Source organism: Capsella rubella, unplaced genomic scaffold (genome assembly GCF_000375325.1).
Source record: "Capsella rubella cultivar Monte Gargano unplaced genomic scaffold, Caprub1_0 scaffold_1, whole genome shotgun sequence".
Lineage (NCBI taxonomy): Eukaryota > Viridiplantae > Streptophyta > Magnoliopsida > Brassicales > Brassicaceae > Capsella > Capsella rubella.
Genome location: NW_006238923.1, coordinates 10,327,749 through 10,347,620, shown reverse-complemented (window position 1 = coordinate 10,347,620; position 19,872 = coordinate 10,327,749). Strand labels below are relative to the sequence as shown.

Genomic DNA, 19,872 nt, shown 5'->3' with positions numbered 1-19,872 from the left:
ATTAGAAACTATGTATTTGCAAAATTAAAATACAAAAAACTTATTAAAAGTGTGATGTCATTGACACTTTGTGATAAGGACAACAACCAAAAAAGAAAATATACTACTGTATTAGCAAGTTGGGCAAAAAGAAAAAGAAATGATTTGGAGAAATTATAGGGTAATGATAAAAATAAAATAAAAAGATGGTGTAAGTTAATGAGATGAGGTGGAAAGCAAGTTAGTAGAAAAGGCGTACGATAAAGGTAGAGAAAAAAGGTTTTTGTGGGAGGAGATGGAGTCAATGAGTGGACAGAGAGACGAACGTGCGGTGGTGGGGAAAGCCATTGGAGTTGACTTAATAGTGATTTCATGATTTCATTTTTTTGTCATTATTATTTACGACAAGAAACAGTATTATTATAATTTGTCTTTGCACTCAATCACGGATCATGAATAAAGCTGCCCACCCACATCTCTATCTCTCTTCTTTTGTTTTGTTTTTCTTTTATCGGGTAGGTTACTTGAGTTCATCGTTATCATAGAGAAAGTAACACGTATTACATAAACCATTGTTTTGATTTTTGAAGCTACCTTGATACTTTTCCACGACCAATCAAAAACATTTGAAACTTTTTACCATCTTCTAGAGTAGAGTCAAGACTTGTGGATAATAATCATGTTGAACCCAAATCTTAAGTGCAAAAGAGTGCATGATGTACACTATCGTTGGTGTGTGTGTTAGAGAAAGAAATAAAACTATCATTGGTGTGAGAGAACTTCAAAAAGATCATGAATACGACCACTTGTGGTAAGGATTTAGGTGCAACAATTGAAACTAGTTATAGTAAAAAATTCACCAATAATTTTATATTTTTGCTAAGATTTTCTGATACTTAAAACTTGATTTCTTCACACACCACAACAATATATTAATTATTCGGACGAAGAAACTAACACACACATCAGCTAAATCAGTTAATATTCGTGTACACTCCAATTCTGATTCTTAAACACAAGTCACTTCAAATATTCGTGCATATCCATTAAAGAATCAAGACTATTATATATCCATTTCTCGTAAGTTATTGGTTCGTTTTGTCATGTTAAACTAAGAAAGAGTTTTTTGTCCAAAAAAAAAAAAAACTAAGAAAGAGTTTCTTTTGGAGTTAAGAGGCCACGAATTTCCCATTAAATATCAATTAGGTTACTTAAATTTCAATTACAAATGACTATCTTAACTTCATCATCGTTTGAAGGTATTTTATAGTGAAAGATTACATGAATGGCTTCACAACTAATAGTTTTGCTGAGCCACAAATCCACCATAGACTACACCACGTTTATAATGAAATCTTCTACTCAAAATATATTAATTGGGCAACGACTATTATATCTTTACATATATAAACGTAACCCTATATATATATATATATCTCTGATAAATTTGCTTCCATTTATCTGAATATATATTCTCATTAGCTAGAAATCGAACCCATAACATTGCAGTTAGCACAGAAGCTAGGAGACTAAGGTGAAAAAGATTAAACTATTTTGTATGCAATGCCCTAGATTTAGTGCAAATGTGCAATATATAATAATGACCACACAGAAATCTTTTATTTAGGTACACAATTGATATATATGATAAGAGAACATGTAAAGTAAAAGTCTAATGTAACATCAATGCGTATGTGAGATAGAGTATGCAAGTTTTGCTCAAGAACATGCATAACCATGTATACAAGCATTCAATCCCACAGCTATTGCCAATAATTTCAAGTTTTGCATTAATAAACGGTAGAGTTTAATTTTTAATCACTGGTTGAAAGTTTACAAGGGTCGATAAAATCTACCACAACTTGATCAAGCATTCATTCAGATTTCATTGAAAACGGATTTGGACATTCAAATCAATATCTTGTCACGCATGGGGAGTTTGGAGGTATGATCTTCAGAGATGATGAGAACATGTTTATTTTGGACCACCAAAGGCCCATTAAAATACATGTCATGTTGTTTAAGGACATGCCCGGCTCTCAAAGTTAATGTTTTGTTTATTGTCCGTCATGGTACTTAGGCCATATCATATGTGACCCAACTCGTTTCGTTTTGTTCTTTTAACGCTATATGGACTAGCTAGTGGAACATGAATTATGGTAACTATTAAGAAAATAAAAGACTAAGAGAGGACATAATAGATGGCTTCGATATCATATTAGTGATATATGTACTTTAGCTTTTAAAATTGTTTTAATTATCTCATGTGGAGTACTTTATATGTGTTTTGGAATGTATAAAATTTTTACAGTATCTATTTACCACTTTTTAATTAGGGGATGAACTTTATTATGAGTTTTGCCATTAGCTTTTTATTGGATCTAATTTCTAGCTAGCTAAGTTTGAAGTTTTTGTTTGGTTCGTCTGATTCTCCCGCGAAAGGAGTTGATCAGTTTTGTTTTTATTCATGTTGTAACATGTGATCTTTGAAGCTTGAAACTGATATCATTCGCCGAATGATTCCAAACTATTTGACTAAAGACTAAACTCTACACAAAAGCATCATAGAAAGAAAAAAAAAATATAATAATATCGATGGTCAATTCAAGTTTACATGCATATCGACATACTAATCATTTGTGGTCAAATTGAGTTTACATGCATGTAGTAGGGATGCCATCTTAATTTTTTTTCCTTCTTTATTTTATCAAACTAACTAATACTTCCCTTGTTAGATAAGAAATAACGATTTAGTATTAAACTTTTCTTCATTTTATAAAAAGTGTGTACTCTCATACAAACTAATACTCGATCGAGTGTTGTTTTTGTTATTTTTTCTAAAAATTATAGAAGCAAAATTATGTAATGTGTTAATAAAAAGTAGAGTAGATATTTTCTATTTAAACAACAAAATGGAAGCAATATCTACAATTTTGTGATAAAATAATATATAGAAAAATGAAGTTGCTATTTAAAGTTCGAAGGAAATGGGGAACAGACGTGAGACCAGGGGGAGATGGTTAATAGAGAATACGCTACGAGTTTGAGACCTCACAGGCTCACATTTAATTTCCCTGCCACGAGAACACATCCCATGCGCCACATATATGAGTTTGTATTCTCTGTTTTAAAATTTCTATATTTTAAAAATTTGATATTATGAGTTTGTATTCGTTTTCTAAAATTATACAATAGTAACAGGGTCTATATGCATGACCGTAAAACGTCCACGTATCAGTGGTGCATATATATGAAACCCTAGCTTTTATATAAAAATGCATAAAATTTGTGTGTGTGTGCGTCTCTTCTTGGTTCATAGAAGACAGTAAGAGCTCAAACAGCCCGACCTTTTCGCAAGGGCCAAACCGCAAAATCTTTCGTATCTTTTATTCTTTATTCTTTGTTGTCATATTTTTCTGACATATTGTTTTACTAACAAATGAGTTTTCTATGTCAACAACGTATGTCTAGAAGGTTGTCGACCTAAAATTTTGTTTGATACTTTTAACAAAACCCAAACAGAATAGAAAAAAGTATTGTTGGGTAATCATAAATCATGTGCAAAAATTCTAAATTATCCAAAAAAAAAAAAAAAACCACAGTTACAGGAATCCAATTGATATATTTTTTCTTGTGATTTACAATTTTAAAAACAAAACTGAAGACAAATATCTCTGCCAAATTAAATTATACTGATAAAATTTAAATTAACCAAAAATGAGTAATGAACTTAATTAAATCATACTGCGAAATGTATTTCAACTTATATATTAAGTGGGAGTCCGATCGAATTTAAGAACACTACCGGTGCCATATCTTTATAAAGAAACTATACTTGAATTATGTGAATTTACGTTTGTGTTTGATTAACCATATGACAAATTTGATGGTTATTTCGAAATGAGAAACACAATGTTAGTTACATTGGATGTTCGAATCGTTTGGTAACTGCAATATTGTTAGCTTTTGTTTTGTGCTTTTTTATTTTTTTTTCTCTCCGTAAATATTTTATAAAATGTAGTCGTGTTGATCCAGGAGAAACTCAAGTTCCCAGGGCACTGGAAGTCTAGATACATCAGCTGCTTGCTTCTCCTCTTGATTCGTGGCAAATCTCTCCGGTGTCACGTGTCCTCTCGTCTAAACTTACATAAGAGACAAAGATTTCGTTCAACCACCTAATTAAACTACTAAAAATATATTAATAATTTAAATTAAAAATACTATAAGAGAGCCACAATGGGAGCTGGAAGAGGCAAGCAAACTAGTATATGCATGGGTCGTCGTTCACATAGACATAGACCTATAGTCCTCTTAGTCCAGGTGCAAAGAAGCCCCTATGGAGCATGAGGTCGAACAAGCTGTTGCCACGTTTACTAACACGTGTTAGATCCACATGCCGAAGAATATATAAAATCTGTTGTCTAATATATATATATTGTAAATATATGATCGAGTTCATTGATGAATGTAGTCTTATGTATATATGCAGTGTATGCATGAGACATTCCATTGCTCCATGTCTTGTGTTTGATCCATCATTTTCCACGTAATACCAAAAAAAAATAACTACTACATGTTTATGAACTATCAACTTTTAGTTAACCTCTGATTTTTTCATTTTTGTCGGATTTATTAGTTATTTTAATATCCGACTAATTTTTACAGAATTTTATTTTTTAATTTACGTTAACTTAGATCATTTTCAATGGAGGTTAAAGTATCCCTACTTTTTCAAAAAAAATATTTTATATAAAATACTTCAATAAAGATGTCCTAACGAGTGTGTGACTCTCACAAGTCCATGAAATTACGGGGAAAGCTGACGCCACCAACATATAAACACACTCCCGTTTTGACTTTTTATCCGAACACAACGACCCTAATTTAAAACATTATGACTTCTCTTGATTCCCGTTAAAGAGCACTATGACTTTTTAGTATTCTATTAGTATATAGTATACTCTATCTAGTATCTCTACTTGCGATAAAATTGTTTACGAGGCAGCAGTCAAAGAAAGAGACACGTCTGCCACTAAATATGGACAATGTTGGTCTGAGACAACAGAGTCCGTCTTCACTTTGACGTCATGTGTTATCTCCCGATATCTTTGGCGTACAGAGTAAATGCATTTTTTTCTTTTAGTGTTCATACTACATGCATAAGAAAAAATTAATACGTACCTCTGGAGATTTAAAATGTGTATACATTTTCATATTTTTAGGTTTATGGAACTTAATTATCTTTCTTTTTCTGTATTTTTTTTGGTTAATATATATAGGATGTTTCCTAGTAATTACGTAAATCGATTTAATATACAAAGTTGAACGTGTTTTCTTGAGTTATTTATAAAGTAACACAACTGTAAAATTAACTGATCAATCGAACTATTGTTTCTTCCTTCGACATCATCGTGAGCGAAAAAGTCGATTGTCTCTCCTTTGACGAAGACTCCAGGAAAAGACACATGTCCATTGTCTCAAATCCAAGCAAAGATGTGATCACCTTATGGCCTTAATTCTTATTTTGCATTCATTGGATCATGATCCTATCACAACTATTTACTTACATCAATGTTGTTGAAGGGGAAAATTACAAACTGCATATATCTATCAATATAGTCAAAGCGTACGCCATGAACTATATATTCGTAATATTTCGACACAAATTAAAAACCCTTTTAATTGCATGAGTGGTTTAAATTAATCAATCGAGCGTTCGGTTTTTTTCATTACCATTCCTCCCATCATCATTCACGTGGATATCACATGTCAAATTCACGACTTTTTTTTTCATTTTCGAATTCACGACTTTATCCATATATATCAAATTTTATTTTCGTCTTGTTGCTCTTCGATCGTAATTTATCGTTTCAACCTCGTTATATATCTAATGTTTTTGGCAACCCAAATTTTCATTCTATAGCATCTTTTGGTATAAAAATGATTTTACTGTTGCGACTTCCAAATTAGTCTCTTGGTATAAGTTCGAGATTTTCGGTTTTTTAAAGTATTCAAAGCTCATCAACTATAAATGAATCGGACAATGAATAATTCGTCGATAAAACCCACCCAAAAATAAGATAACAATCTATATATGTCACATGGACGGCGTTTTGTTCTTGGAAAATGCTAAACATGCACAGATCATTCAATTGACAGCCGAGATATTAGAATGCTTCAATACTTTTTCTCCTTCTTATAAGTATGTAGGTAACGTAGTTCATGCTCGCGTACGTGGCATTAAAATATGCTTAAACGTGTTATTAGAATCTACTAGTTTGTTTACTTGGACAAGAGACGTATATTGCTGGTTTCTTAATTTTCACTATAGTATAAAAATACTTTTTAGCTGGTGAATGATTTTTAATTAAAGGTATTACAAAAAAGGAAGAAAGAAAATATAAGAAACCGTTCCTTCTTCCAAATCAAAGCACATTTGTTTTGTAACGGAGTAGTACAAAACATGACAATTTATTGTTTTTTGTTTAAAAGAAAAAACAAACAAAAAACAACAGTTTTGGAGAGGGACAATTGAAAGTTCATCTTTTGAGAAAAAAGGTGACCAATGAGTGAAGATGGTCCTTACTTCCTTACTCACACAATGGTCGGCACAAACTGTCCCCGCATAGATACAGCTATTTCGATTGCCTTACTCTCCAAGTCGTTATGAATATATTTATGGTGAGTTTTGCTACAATCTGCCTTTTCATTAATGATCTTTTGGTTTGAGGGTCCATGACACGATCGATATGTATCTTTATTTTGTAATGTTTTAAGAAATTTTCATTTTTAGAATATATATACTAATGGCAAGAATCCATTCCTTGATGATTCAGTCTAGATATGTACCACATATGATAGCTAGCTCTTTGAATGATGTTTTCTTTGGTACGTGAAGGACTACTGTAAGCTCTCTAATTATATTACGAGGGTTAAGGGGTTAAAAGGATCGTAGTATGTAAATAAGGTTCATCTTCTTTTTTTTTGGGCAACTTTTTGTTCAATGTAATAACTTGACCCGACGTTATTGATAACTTTATGAGTTTTGTCGCATGCAGTACAAAAGCAATGAGTTTGACGTCTTGTTTCTTTGTGTTGTGTGGTAAACCATCGTTTTATCGCTGCCCCCAAAACGTTTATCTGCAGATTAGGGTAATGTGACCTTGTTGTATATTGTTGTTCGGAAAGACCTATCATTATACATATGGCTCTAAAGTGCCATTACGATGTTCACGTGTTGCATGACTAGCAAATCAATCTTATTATATAATGTGACATTTATAGCCCGCTAAATGTATCTAATACGCAGATTTATTCATTTGAACTACGGTTATTTCTATTTGATCCGCTTACTACTTTCACTAACACCTTTCTTATATATATCGCAAACCATTCTCACCTTATCGCTAATTAGTTTTGTTTTACAGTTTTTACTCTAATTATGTTTGTTCCCACGAGACATACAACGACCCTTTATGCCAATTGCCAAGTAACTGTCACTATTCTCACCAATCACTATCGCTTTTCACAAGTCTTTTGTCTCTTCCCCTTCCACGAGATTTTATCATTTGAGAGTCTTTCTTATGATATTTTCCTTACAACACGAAATACTAGAAAGCTTATGGCCATAAAATTCATTTTTTTGAATAGCTCAAAACTAAATACCGTTTTCAAAACCATTACGAGTGTAGTTTCTGTTGTATTGATGATCAAGTGTTAGTGTTGATTAATATGAACATGAAAACCTTAAGAGTAAGTTATTTAATTAACAAAAATTGAATTTTATATTAATACACCAGAAAAAAAATGCAACAGAAACCAGCTGAGCAAGCAAAACTTCTACTTACACAAGCTTCAAGCTGGCTTCCCACCGCTTCACAAAAGAAAAAAATATCTTATCTGCTAAAATAAAAACTATAAAATCTGCATCTGCACAATAAACCAAACCATAACCGGTTTCGGTTTACTTCATACTAAGCCTGGTTTAACATATCACTCGAATTCACAAACGTGCCGTGGAAACCATACGGTACTCTTGACGGCAATTTAACGGTTGCTTCTAGTTCCAACGTAACGGCGTTTACAATCTGTAGCTCCGATTCCCAACTCTCCTCGTCATGAACAAACGACATTATGTAACCGTCATCTTCTCCGTCTGATTCTAACCCTCTAGGTAAGAAAAAAGGTTCGCCTCCGTATTTTTTACCGCCGTAAAAGTGGTTTTTAACTTCTCCCGTTGAAAGATCAACTTTAGCGAATCCTGACACTTTAGGCCACGGTTCAGCTATCGCTAAGTACGCGTACCGGGTTTTTCTCCCCAGAAGGTTTCGGTTTACCATACCCGCTTCTAAATTCATCTGAACCGAACCAGGAATTATGGTTCTTCGCGTTGATTTCCCGGTTTTTAGATTTAACCGGATCTCAGACAAAACACTGTTGAGCTGCTCGTCGCACTCGTTAAAGATCGAATCCGCCGGAGTCATACAAGATCCGATCACCACTACCTCGTCGGTCTCCGGTGACTCCCAAGCGTTCCATAGATGGAAACAAAAAGTCTCCGGTGATTCGACCCATACCATCTCCGACGCGTCTTTAGCGTTTCTCGGCAAAATCCCAAACCGGGAAATTTTCTCTCCGTCGTATTTAACCGGAGATTTCCCGAGAATCATATCGGAGAGCTGAAACACAACTTGTTGATCAGGAATCACGACGAAATTCTCGGTGATCGCGAAATCGTGCATCATCGTCGGACTGGCGAGAGGGATCTCAACGTCCGGCGATTTCTCACCGTCCGGCGAGATTCTGAAGTATTTCAAATACGGTTTCTTAACCACGTCGTAGCTTAAAGCGAATAGCTCCTTCGTCTCTGGATCGATTTTAGGGTGAGCGATCATGGCGGAGTTTAACTGACCGTCGAAATCGAATCTTCCGACCGTCTCTAAATCGCCATTGTCGGTGATACGGACTTGGTAAGGTAGATCATCTTCGGACATAGCTAATAACCGGTCGTGAAAATAAACCAAACCGGCGTTAGCAACTCCGGTTCCGTTTTTGTGATTTAATAAACCGAACAAACCACGTGCGTAAAACAACATCAGCCGCGCGATTCCGGTGTGGCCGTGTAGCTCACCTATGGCTTTAGGAAAGATCGGCGAACCGAGTTGTTTCTCCTGAACCAATCTCTCGGTTTCCGTAAACCGGCACGAGTAACTCGCTTCTCCATTACTAATTTTAACGGCGTGAACCATACCGTCACCGTCGAACAGATGATGACCAGAAACAGGTTCGAAGAGTGGATTAGCGCCGTTACGAAGGTAAACGCCGTCAATGCAGTCAGGGATTTTGCCATCAACGGAGATAGATGATTTAACGGGTTGCTCCGGAACCGGAGCGTAGTTACCGGAGATCTGATGGCGAGGATCAACGGTTTTAGGAAGAGGTTTAGAACGTTCGCGTCTAAGCAATGCGGTTTCGGCGAAGTCGAGAGCGGCGGAGGCGGCGCGTTGGAGAGGGTTCCAACGTGAAGTGTCCTTCTCGGGAATTATGGGGTTCGGAGAAGGGTAATTTGGGAAATTCAGTAGAGCTGGAGTACTGTCTCCTGAGACGGAGGAGTTTGGAGAAGAGATAAGTTTACGGCGTCCTTGTGTTCTAGTGTTGTTGGTGAAACTAACGGAGGAAGACGGAGAAGGAGCGTCGAGATCGGACGGTGCAAAAGAGAGATTGAGTTTGGTTGGGTTTGGTGTTAATACGTAAGAACAAGCCATGAGAGAGCTTAAAGAGTTATAAAAAAAAACTAAAAACAAGATTTGAGAGGTTTTGAGGATTGAAGAGAGATAGAGTTTGAGCTTATATAGACTTTGCTTTGAGGTTGGACTCTTTAAAATATTTTAATAATTTCGTTTTTTATTTATTTATTTATTTTAACTTGGAAAAAATAAGAGAAAAATTGGTATTACTTATTTTAATATTATAGTATTTTAAAATTTTTTTTATGAGAGTCCAAGACAATGCCGAAAGTACTTCTAAACCAATTTGAAATGAATCACAATAGACTTTGCATGGTAAAATATACTTATTTCTCAACTTATTACTTTGACCATGCACGCGAGGTTACGTCATTGAATATGTCCGTTTCTTTTACATAAAGAAAATTACTAATATCGCTTGAAAAAAATTATATGTTTTCGTATATAACAAACATAATTTTTGAAGTATATGTTAATGTTATACTTATTTTTACAAAACATACAATAAATCGACACGCAACAGACGATAAATATATATACCTTTGATTCCTTTACGAGTCGGGCGTGAGAACTTCCAGAGAAAACTCGATTCTATCACCTGCGTGCGAACTTGTGAAGATCTTCAAATCTTGTTAGACTTTAGAGTACACATGAAGATCTAACGAGTACAAAGGTTGTTTTAAAATATTGATCAAAAATATTTAATAAAGGATCATACTTATAAATGTAAATACACATTTAGACCCATGCATATGTAACAATATAAGTACGTATGTAAAATGGTTATAGTTAAAAAGATAACACAAACTAATGATCCTAATGCTAATGAACTACTATACAAAACTCTTCTTTTGTTAACCTAGAGACATATAGATTGGTTACCTTGTCGAAAATTCGGACTCCTCTAATGCAATATCAAATAAACGGATGAGAATTCTCATACGATCTCCGAACAGAGACGATAGGCTGAGGATTAATTTGGTCGTTTAGTCACACAAATTATAAGATTACTAATAATTTCTTGATATAATATATTAGAAAGAATTTTTCATAAATTTGGTCGGTCCACGTGAAATTATGTTGGGCAGGTGGGCCGTATTAGCAGAAGAAATACAGAAAATAGACTAGCAATTTTGGGTCCACTCGACTAAAATTTCTACGTGACTACTTATTTGGTCTTTGGGTCTCTCTCTCTATATATATTTTTTTTTCTTTTATCATCCTTAAATTTCAAACCCAAAGTCTCTTTTTTTTTTCTCTTTTAAATATGTTTTAGTTTGAATTGCAAGGAAGAACCATTACACATTTAATATATGGAGTTAGATATGCTTATTTCACTTTTTTTCTAAGGTAAAAACTTTTTCATATCTTACACATGCATGTCTTCGTTTATACTATATATATATTTCGTTATGACTTGTGAGGCACATTCAAATAACTTTGGGTTTTTGCTTGGAATTTAGAATGTACAATACATATATATTAGGATCTCAGTTCAGTATTATGGTCAAGTTTCGTCCACGCCCTTGTATAAACTGTGGAATAGTCCTTACAATACAAGTTAACTAATTATTTTATTATCAATTATAATACATCCTAGATACATTTAAAACCCTATACGTATTAAATTAGTAATTTTGAATAACCAAAACTTTATTTTAAAAACTACTGTAAATGTGAACGATAAACATAAAAGCTTTGGAGACAGAAAGTCATTAGAAAGATGGGTGCATGAATCTGATGTCCCCGGCCCTTTTCTAAACTTAATTCCCATTTGCATATTAATATTCTACTAAACATATCCAAAATTTTGTCAATATTTTACTAAACATAACCAACTATGTATATATATATATATATATATGTTGCAATGTTAGAATGATTATTCTATGTGTAACCGATCTAGTTATGCCTTTCGGCGTTTATTCTATCGTCGTTTCGGTGAATCTTCTTAAAGTACTATACTTAAAACATAAGTTTTTTCTGCGTGGTTGGGTAATTTATATTTGTTAGTTTGTACTGAATCTTTATACTATATAGTATATATGCCACCATTTCTATGTTTAAGTGTTTTTTCGCGGTTACAAAATAAATTTATATTTTGGCATGTAATATGATGTTGTTCGCACGTTGAGGAAACTTATAATAAGAGTAGAGACAATAGAGGTGTGCTGATGAATAAGTTGTGAGATTAATGTTACTGTCGTATATCAACACCCTTGTCCTACCTTTCCCTTCTTGCCTACTCCCTGTTTTTGTTTTGTCTTTCAGATTTATATTATAGAATTACGATATTTAATAAGTGGGATTCTTGTATATCCTTTTGTTTTGTCCATGAGTGATTATTTGTAAATGTAACTAAAATTTGTAATAAGAGAAAACTTTAAGTGAGTGGTACCAAAAACATCACACATGATGTAAAGATTTACATATGTTTTGAATACTTGATAAAGGATATACAAAATTTGGGATACTAACACCAAAAAATTGAAGAGAGGAAATATTATTCTAGTATCCTTCAATCATGCATGATTGACCAATATGAACGCTTTTAAATAGTGAAAATATATGTATTTACCGTAATTCCCAGATAATTTTCAGTTATATGAACGCTTGTTTACAATGCTCATATTACTTTCTCTGCACAACTTGTATATTATCATGCATTACAATTGATGCATGTAACCAACACAAGTATATCACAAAATCATATTTATACATTCCAGTTTAGTGAAAGATCTTTTGAATTTTCAACTCGAAACAAATTGATACGAAGTGGATCTACTCATGACATTTATATATTACTTAAGATCTCTTCACATTTTAATTTCGACGTGAGATTCGTAACATGGAAGAGCCAACCATGTCCACTTGATCATGAGTCACTAGTCACTACACTTATGATTATATCCTATCATGCAGATGCAGATATGTTTTGTCACATTAATGAAGCTACACGATCTGATCATGAACTGACAAGAGGGTGAAGTATGCAACTGAATGGACATTGATACATGCATAGAGATAGGTAGAAGTGCATGTGTAGTGGTGCAAGTAGATGTATATAAAGCTGTCGTCGTAGCAAAATTACATTAGAGTTGGGAATCATGTGTAGGGTCAATTTTTGGGTCGGCAAGAGGTAATTTGTACTTGAATAAAAGTCCCGTTGGTTCTTAGTTGAGATGCAAACCCAACTTTATACAAATTTGGTAAAAGTAGGAACATACTTGTACGATGTCCATTTGCTATATATACACATTCATAACCCTTTGATTCTTGTATAGCCAATATGTTTTTGAATAGTTATTTTTATGTGGTTTTCAGATCACTACGGACGTAATACCAAAAAACATGTTACATGGGAAAATTCCAAGCTAATATAAATTCTTCACTAGATGCTTAATTACCATCATTTTCTTCGCTTTATCTTGACAGGATGCTATAAAGATGACGAGATTCATTTTTGTTTTCTTTTCTTTTTCAAGTATGATGATAAAAGAGATGTTTTAAACCATAGTTTTGATTAAATATACATTACACCAATAATACGTCAGTAAAACTTGGTTGTAGTAATGTTGGTCATATACCTGCAGTAAGATTTAACATTTAAGTAGCGGTTATGTACGCCTAGCATTACTGCTCCTTATATCATTTCGCAATATACGAAAACAATAATGATACTATCATCCGTGTTTCTAAAATAATATGAAATCAATTATAGAAGACATCCATTAATTTACAAAAAAGTATAAAGAATGAATGGAAAATTTATACATTCCGCACCAAGTGAAGCATTTCCAAAAAATCATTCACATATAGTAGATATATATATGCAAGTTGTTTACAAGTTCTGTCGACCTCTTTATGAGTAAACCACATGACAGATCATATCAGTGATCAGAGAGGCATTCAAATTTGCTTTTGCACTGGATACTGCCAATGTCTGAATCACTCCAATTTAGGTGGACTTGAAAGCAACTTTGAAAAGTTAGTTTCAATCAGTAGTTTCTGTATACATAATGTCATGCACTGTCTCTTTCTTTTTTTCCACACTATATTAATGTTATTTTGTATTTTTGATGATTTGTTCTCTATCTTTTGTCCTTAATTGTATATGGAATGTTTTGATCCTCTATATTTGATGCCATATTGTATTGTGAAAACTTCACTGTAAACCAATATAAGATGTTTAAGGGAGGGTTTCTTACTTCTATTCAATCTTTAACGCCAATGACAACTAGTTGTATCTAGGGGTTATACAGTATAACTTATACTCTTATAAGTTTGAGAAGATTTTTTATTACCCTTTCTTCGATAAAAAAAATTAGGGTTAGTAATGGTATAGGCTCTAGTACATCTAGTTAAACAACAGAAGTTTAAAATTATACATATATTGAGTAATTGACTATAAAAGTTCATAAAGATGGAAATAAAAGGATTGGGCAAGACAACTCGTAAGAAAACAAGAGATCTCATTGGCCAAATTTGCTTTCAAAGTAAAAGAAATCTCATTGGTGCGAATATGACCAGCCAACAAGTGGCTTCATCGTTTGGAGACAAATTGTACTATGTTTTCTAAAGTTGATATTGAAGGCCTCTTTCACTCATTTCTTAGTGCCTCATGACATAGATTTTGTTTTCATCTCTTTTTTCTCACCTTTTCTTGTTCGTAGTGGATGTCTTTTCGACTAAGTTCGTTTGGCTTCACTATTTCGACTTAGTTCGTTTATCTCATTCACGGCATTGTTGATCGAATCTTACTAACTGTTTCACTGTTTAGTTATGTTTACAATTCATCAATCGAAACCCTAAAGTTACCCTGATAATTCTTATTAAATACACAACTATAGCTAGGCCTAGCTAGTGGCAACTGCATTGTAGAATATATATAGCAATATGTGATCATATATGTTTTATAGTAAAAGAATATTTCATATGCTATACAAGTATACGTACGGAGAACACATTAAACATTTTACTACACATGATAATATGATAATATCTAACAATCTATTATCTATGTAGCAAGAAAGAAGTATTGATGAGCTTCTATGTTAGAGAACTACTGTTGCAACTACGACAATTCCCGGCTACCAAAGAGAAGTATTGATGAGCTATTTCTTAGAACCCTAATTCTCATAATATTACACAGTTGACATGTTGAACTCTTGATTGGATTATATATAGGTCCTTAAGAAGTTATCATTCGACAGACGACAGTCATATGATATTGCTTGATCCATATATCAGATTTGGCCTAGCATCAAAGTTTTTAATCAGGTAATAGACTCGGTTTTGATCTAATTATCTGGTTTATATGAAGTTATTATAATAGCCATTTAGTTCAAATATAGGGATCCAATAAAAGGTTTATGCTTAGGTCTTTTTGCAACAGCTAGAAAACTAAAACCACGTCAAATGTATTATATTTTCTAACTTGATTATTATACTTATATATTTTATTTTATTCGATTTGAATTGAGTTAGTTTGTATATAGAATTGAACACTCTTATTATGTATACACACGTTAGATTGGTGGCCAAAAATGTTAACACATGGTGAGTGCCAAAAACACACCAAAATACGGGATAATTCGGTTAGCCACATGGACTTACGGTATTAATTATAAAGACCAAATTGATACAATAAATTAAATCTCACCAACTTATATATCATTACAACTTTTCATTAGAAAAGATCTCATGTCTATATCTATTACTTCTTTTAAGAGGCAAAATCATTTAGATATATATTCAAGAATCCGACATATACATGCATTATTCAAGAAAATTCCGATATTGGATACTATTGGCACATGGAACGATCTTTATGCATATCTTTTTGTGACCATTTCCTGATTTGATTACTTGAAAATTCTGAATGATTGAGTAATCGAAGATACAAAAAAACCATTTAATGTATATATATTTGTTTTTTGTCCATTATAAATAATTGAGAGAATCCTATGGTGGTGAACTCTCACCGGAAAAACTACCAACGGCAAATACCTACCAAGCAATGGTCATAATCAACACATTGATTGTATTGGTCGCATGCATCTTCTTTTTATTTTTTCTTTTAAAGAAATTGAAGTTCCCTACTTGCATAAAATTTCGAAAGATTCGTCCAAAAAAATATCTCCGAAAATAGCAAGATGGCCATATATTTCATATAATATATAATTAATTTATTAGAAGGCTATAATGTGTTCGCTGGACGAAATATATAAAAAAAATAAGAACATCTTCGAGTTTGACGGAAATAATTTTATGAATTGTCCTTCTTAGTTTTAGACAAGATGTGAATTTTTTAGGAATGATTCATTATAAATCATGTGAAGATAGTTATAATACATTACATACTATATTACTCTATCTTTTATATCTTATTTTTTTATCCCCCCCCCCCCTTTTCCATCAACAAAATGAAATACTTAATTATGGATGGTGAAATATCAACCTAACTAACACAAACTAGTAGTCTATATATATAAGTTGATTATAGTCTAATATTCTTCGATTACAAATGAATCAAGATTTGTGAGCATTACCGATTTTCATGGTAAACTCGTATCTATTTGTAGTTAAGTAGACTATAGCTATGACACTCCCCTAATGGACTGGTTTGATATTCACGCAAGGCTATAGAGGAATTGCCCAACTTTATTTCTACTATATTTGTCAAATTCTTTTTTTTTTTTTTAATTATCTTTGAAACTACTCTCAAAATAATTCAGGATAGCTATGTATTTGATTGTAAAAAATCACTTTTGTTGCACACCGTCTTAATAAAATAAAATGAATTAGTTATCTAAAACAGAAACTTGAGATTTTTAGTAAGAAAAATATTAAAATTTACCTTTGTAACACCAAATGTAACAAGACCCATTATTGAATGGGCCAATAATATTACAATGGCCCAATATTAAGCCCGTTTTAATAGAATTACCCACCAAAACAAATTATTCGGATATTCCCACTTTCCCATGTTAATCTATACTTTTGCACTAATCATTCTTTATTAACTTCATAAGAAAGATAATTAATCACTAATAAAAGAAGTGAACTGTCATTAAAGACATCTACTGATCTACAGATTCTACAGAAAAGATTTGCGGCAGTTACTTAAAAATAGAACAAATGGGATACACTGATATACGTACACATACACATTTTTAATATATAAGTCTGTATAATGTATAATCAATAGGAAAAAGCATATATTATAATTTCCCCAAAACGATTACGTCTTCTTCTCGATTACCAAAAAAAAGAAGAGGAAGAGCTGAAAGATTCGCGACGAAGCAAAAGACAAGAGTGTGTGTGTTTATCTATCGCCGCCGTGTTCTGCTGTAAGAATATGAAAAATATCTCATCTTTGTCTTCTTTATGTTTCTTTAGCTTCGATCACTTGTTTCTTATCGATTCTTGCTTCTCTGTTTCTTCATCTTGTTGGCGTTGTCTTTTTTTCTTCTTTCCTTTTCTTCAATTGCCCCTTTTTTCTTCTAGGGTTTGTTTCAATGAATTCGAATTTGGATTTTTATAGTTAGTTCAATCGATTTCTATTAGAGAATCTGGAATTTGATTAGTCTCAGTGTTAGTGATGATGCTGTTGATTCTTCATTTCAGGTAGAGGAACCAAAGTTGGAAACTTTGAACTTTTCTCACTGTGTTTAGTAGTAATTACTGATCATTCGAATCTGGAATTAATGCAAATGAGTGCTTAATCTGTTGAAAATTTTGAGTGTTGAAAGGAGAAGAAGATGCAGAGGGTAAGGGTTTCATCTCAAAGAGCAGCTGTGCATAAGCTTGGTGATTCTCAGATGACGTTATCTCCAAAGTTTAGAGTAGCTGCAACGTTTCAGTCGACATTGTTCGATAGATCATCGGACTTAGAGCTGTCTCTTAGAGGAGAACCTTTGATTCCTGGTTTACCAGACGATGTTGCGCTTAACTGTCTTTTAAGGGTTCCAGTCCAAAGCCATGAATCGAGTAGATTCGTTTGCAAGAGATGGCATCTCTTGTTTGGTACTAAAGAGACCTTTTTCGCTAAGCGTAAGGAGTTCGGGTTTAAAGACCCGTGGCTATTCGTGGTTGGGTTTAGTAGATGCACTGGGAAGATCCAATGGAAGGTTTTGGATTTGAGGAATCTCACTTGGCACGAAATCCCTGCTATGCCTTGTAGAGACAAAGTGTGTCCTCACGGCTTCAGATTGGTTTCGATGCCTCGTGAAGGTTCTATGTTTGTGTGTGGAGGGATGGTTTCGGATTCGGATTGCCCTCTTGATGTGGTGTTGAAGTATGATATGGTCAGGAATCATTGGACTGTCACGAACAAAATGATAACCGCGAGGTCGTTTTTCGCTAGCGGTGTCATCGACGGGATGATATATGCAGCAGGTGGGAATGCTGCGGATTTATTTGAGCTCGATTCTGCCGAGGTTTTGAACCCTTCAGATGGTAGTTGGCGGCCAGTGTCGAACATGGTCGCACACATGGCGTCTTACGACACAGCAGTCTTAAATGGGAAGCTTTTGGTAACAGAAGGATGGTTATGGCCATTCTTTGTATCCCCTCGAGGCCAAGTTTATGACCCAAGGACAGATCAATGGGAAACAATGCCAATGGGGTTAAGAGAAGGATGGACCGGGACGAGTGTAGTGATATATGATCGGTTGTTCATAGTGTCAGAACTAGAGAGAATGAAGATGAAGGTTTATGATCCGGTTACAGATTCTTGGGAGACGATTAACGGTCCCGAATTGCCGGAGCAGATTTGTAGACCGTTTGCGGTGAACTGTTATGGGAACAGAGTATATGTGGTTGGCCGGAATCTTCATCTTGCGGTTGGGAATATTTGGAGGTTGGAGAATAAGTTTGGTGTGAGGTGGGAGGTTGTAAAGTCACCAGAGCGTTATGCAGATATAACTCCATCGAATTCGCAGATTCTTTTTGCTTAAAGGAAGCTGGCTGGTGTGGATTCTTCAAAGATGTTTGTGAAACCATATTGTATGAATAAGTAAACATGTCTTAGAAAATACAATGAGGTTTGTACTATACTATTGTACCATATGCTATTGTACTATTGTACTATTGTACTATACTATAACTTATGTCCGAAAGTGTTATATAAAATACATGGACTGAAATTATTGTTCTTAGTATACTTATGAATTATATTATTCCAACACTCTAAATTTTTCATATATGATCAAATTGAATTTTCATATAGTAATATATATGATCAAGTTGGACCAATACTGTTTTCGAAAATGGATAACAGCCTAAAAGAAACCTAAAATAATTAAAAAGCGTCCAAGGTGAAATCCAATCTTATCGAGCTTCTAATCAAGCCAATAAGCATTCTTGCTTTTCATTACTCTCGTTGGCTTATCTAGTTATCTTATCATTCATAGCCTCAAATCATAATCCAAAGTATAAACATATTGCCTCTATTTTATACGATGGCAAAAATGCTTTTGTTTCTTTTTTTTAAAGATTATCGAATCGAGCTATGAAAAAGAATAGCTCTGATAAATATTTTAAACACTGATCATATATTAAGGCTGTGATGATAATGTCATAACGTTGCGGTATTTGTTTACTAGTTTTGTTTTGTTGAAAATATGAACATTCAAGTTAAAAGTTTCAAGAAAAAGAAGAAGCTAGGATATGTTTATAGTTCAAGTGTTGCTTGCCCATCTTTGTAATTTATATACTATGTAGATATTTTTGTCGATGACTTATGTATCAAACATCTAAGTGATTAACTAAAATGTTGCTCAATAGTTATCCAGCCGACATGACCTATACAGTTCAAGATGTACTAAAGCTTAGGCCTGGGCATTCGGTTAACCATTCGGTTTCGGTTCGGTTGTGTTCGGTTTCGGTTAGTATGGATATAGTAATATAATAACCATTCGGATATTTTAGAAATTTTGGTTCGGTTCGGTTCGGTTAGTCTTTGGTTCGGTTCGGTTGTTAACCGAATTAACCGATAATTCCTGTGAATTCAAACTCATCTTGCTAACGTTAAAAATCTTAAATTATAACACCAAGTGAGTAAAAGGGAAAGAAACGAGACATCCAAGTCTAACTACGAACTAAGTTGAGATAAGAGAAGAAGGACATAGTTCTAAGTTTGAAA

General features: G+C 33.5%; 2 protein-coding genes across 2 annotated transcripts; one reads left to right on the top strand and one right to left on the bottom strand.

The window, feature by feature from the left end:
* Positions 1-7,753: 7,753 nt before the first annotated feature.
* LOC17898403 (probable 9-cis-epoxycarotenoid dioxygenase NCED5, chloroplastic) lies at positions 7,754-9,743 on the bottom strand. Its single transcript, XM_006306999.2, has one exon. The coding sequence runs from the start codon at positions 9,741-9,743 to the stop codon at positions 7,953-7,955; it is 1,791 nt and encodes a 596-aa protein (XP_006307061.1). The 3' UTR covers positions 7,754-7,952.
* A 7,220-nt stretch (positions 9,744-16,963) lies between these two features.
* LOC17900268 (F-box/kelch-repeat protein At1g30090) lies at positions 16,964-18,886 on the top strand. Its single transcript, XM_006307650.2, has 2 exons — positions 16,964-17,077; positions 17,355-18,886. Exon 2 carries the CDS (start codon positions 17,489-17,491, stop codon positions 18,683-18,685), a length of 1,197 nt encoding a protein of 398 aa, XP_006307712.1. The 5' UTR covers positions 16,964-17,077; positions 17,355-17,488; the 3' UTR covers positions 18,686-18,886.
* Positions 18,887-19,872: the final 986 nt, after the last annotated feature.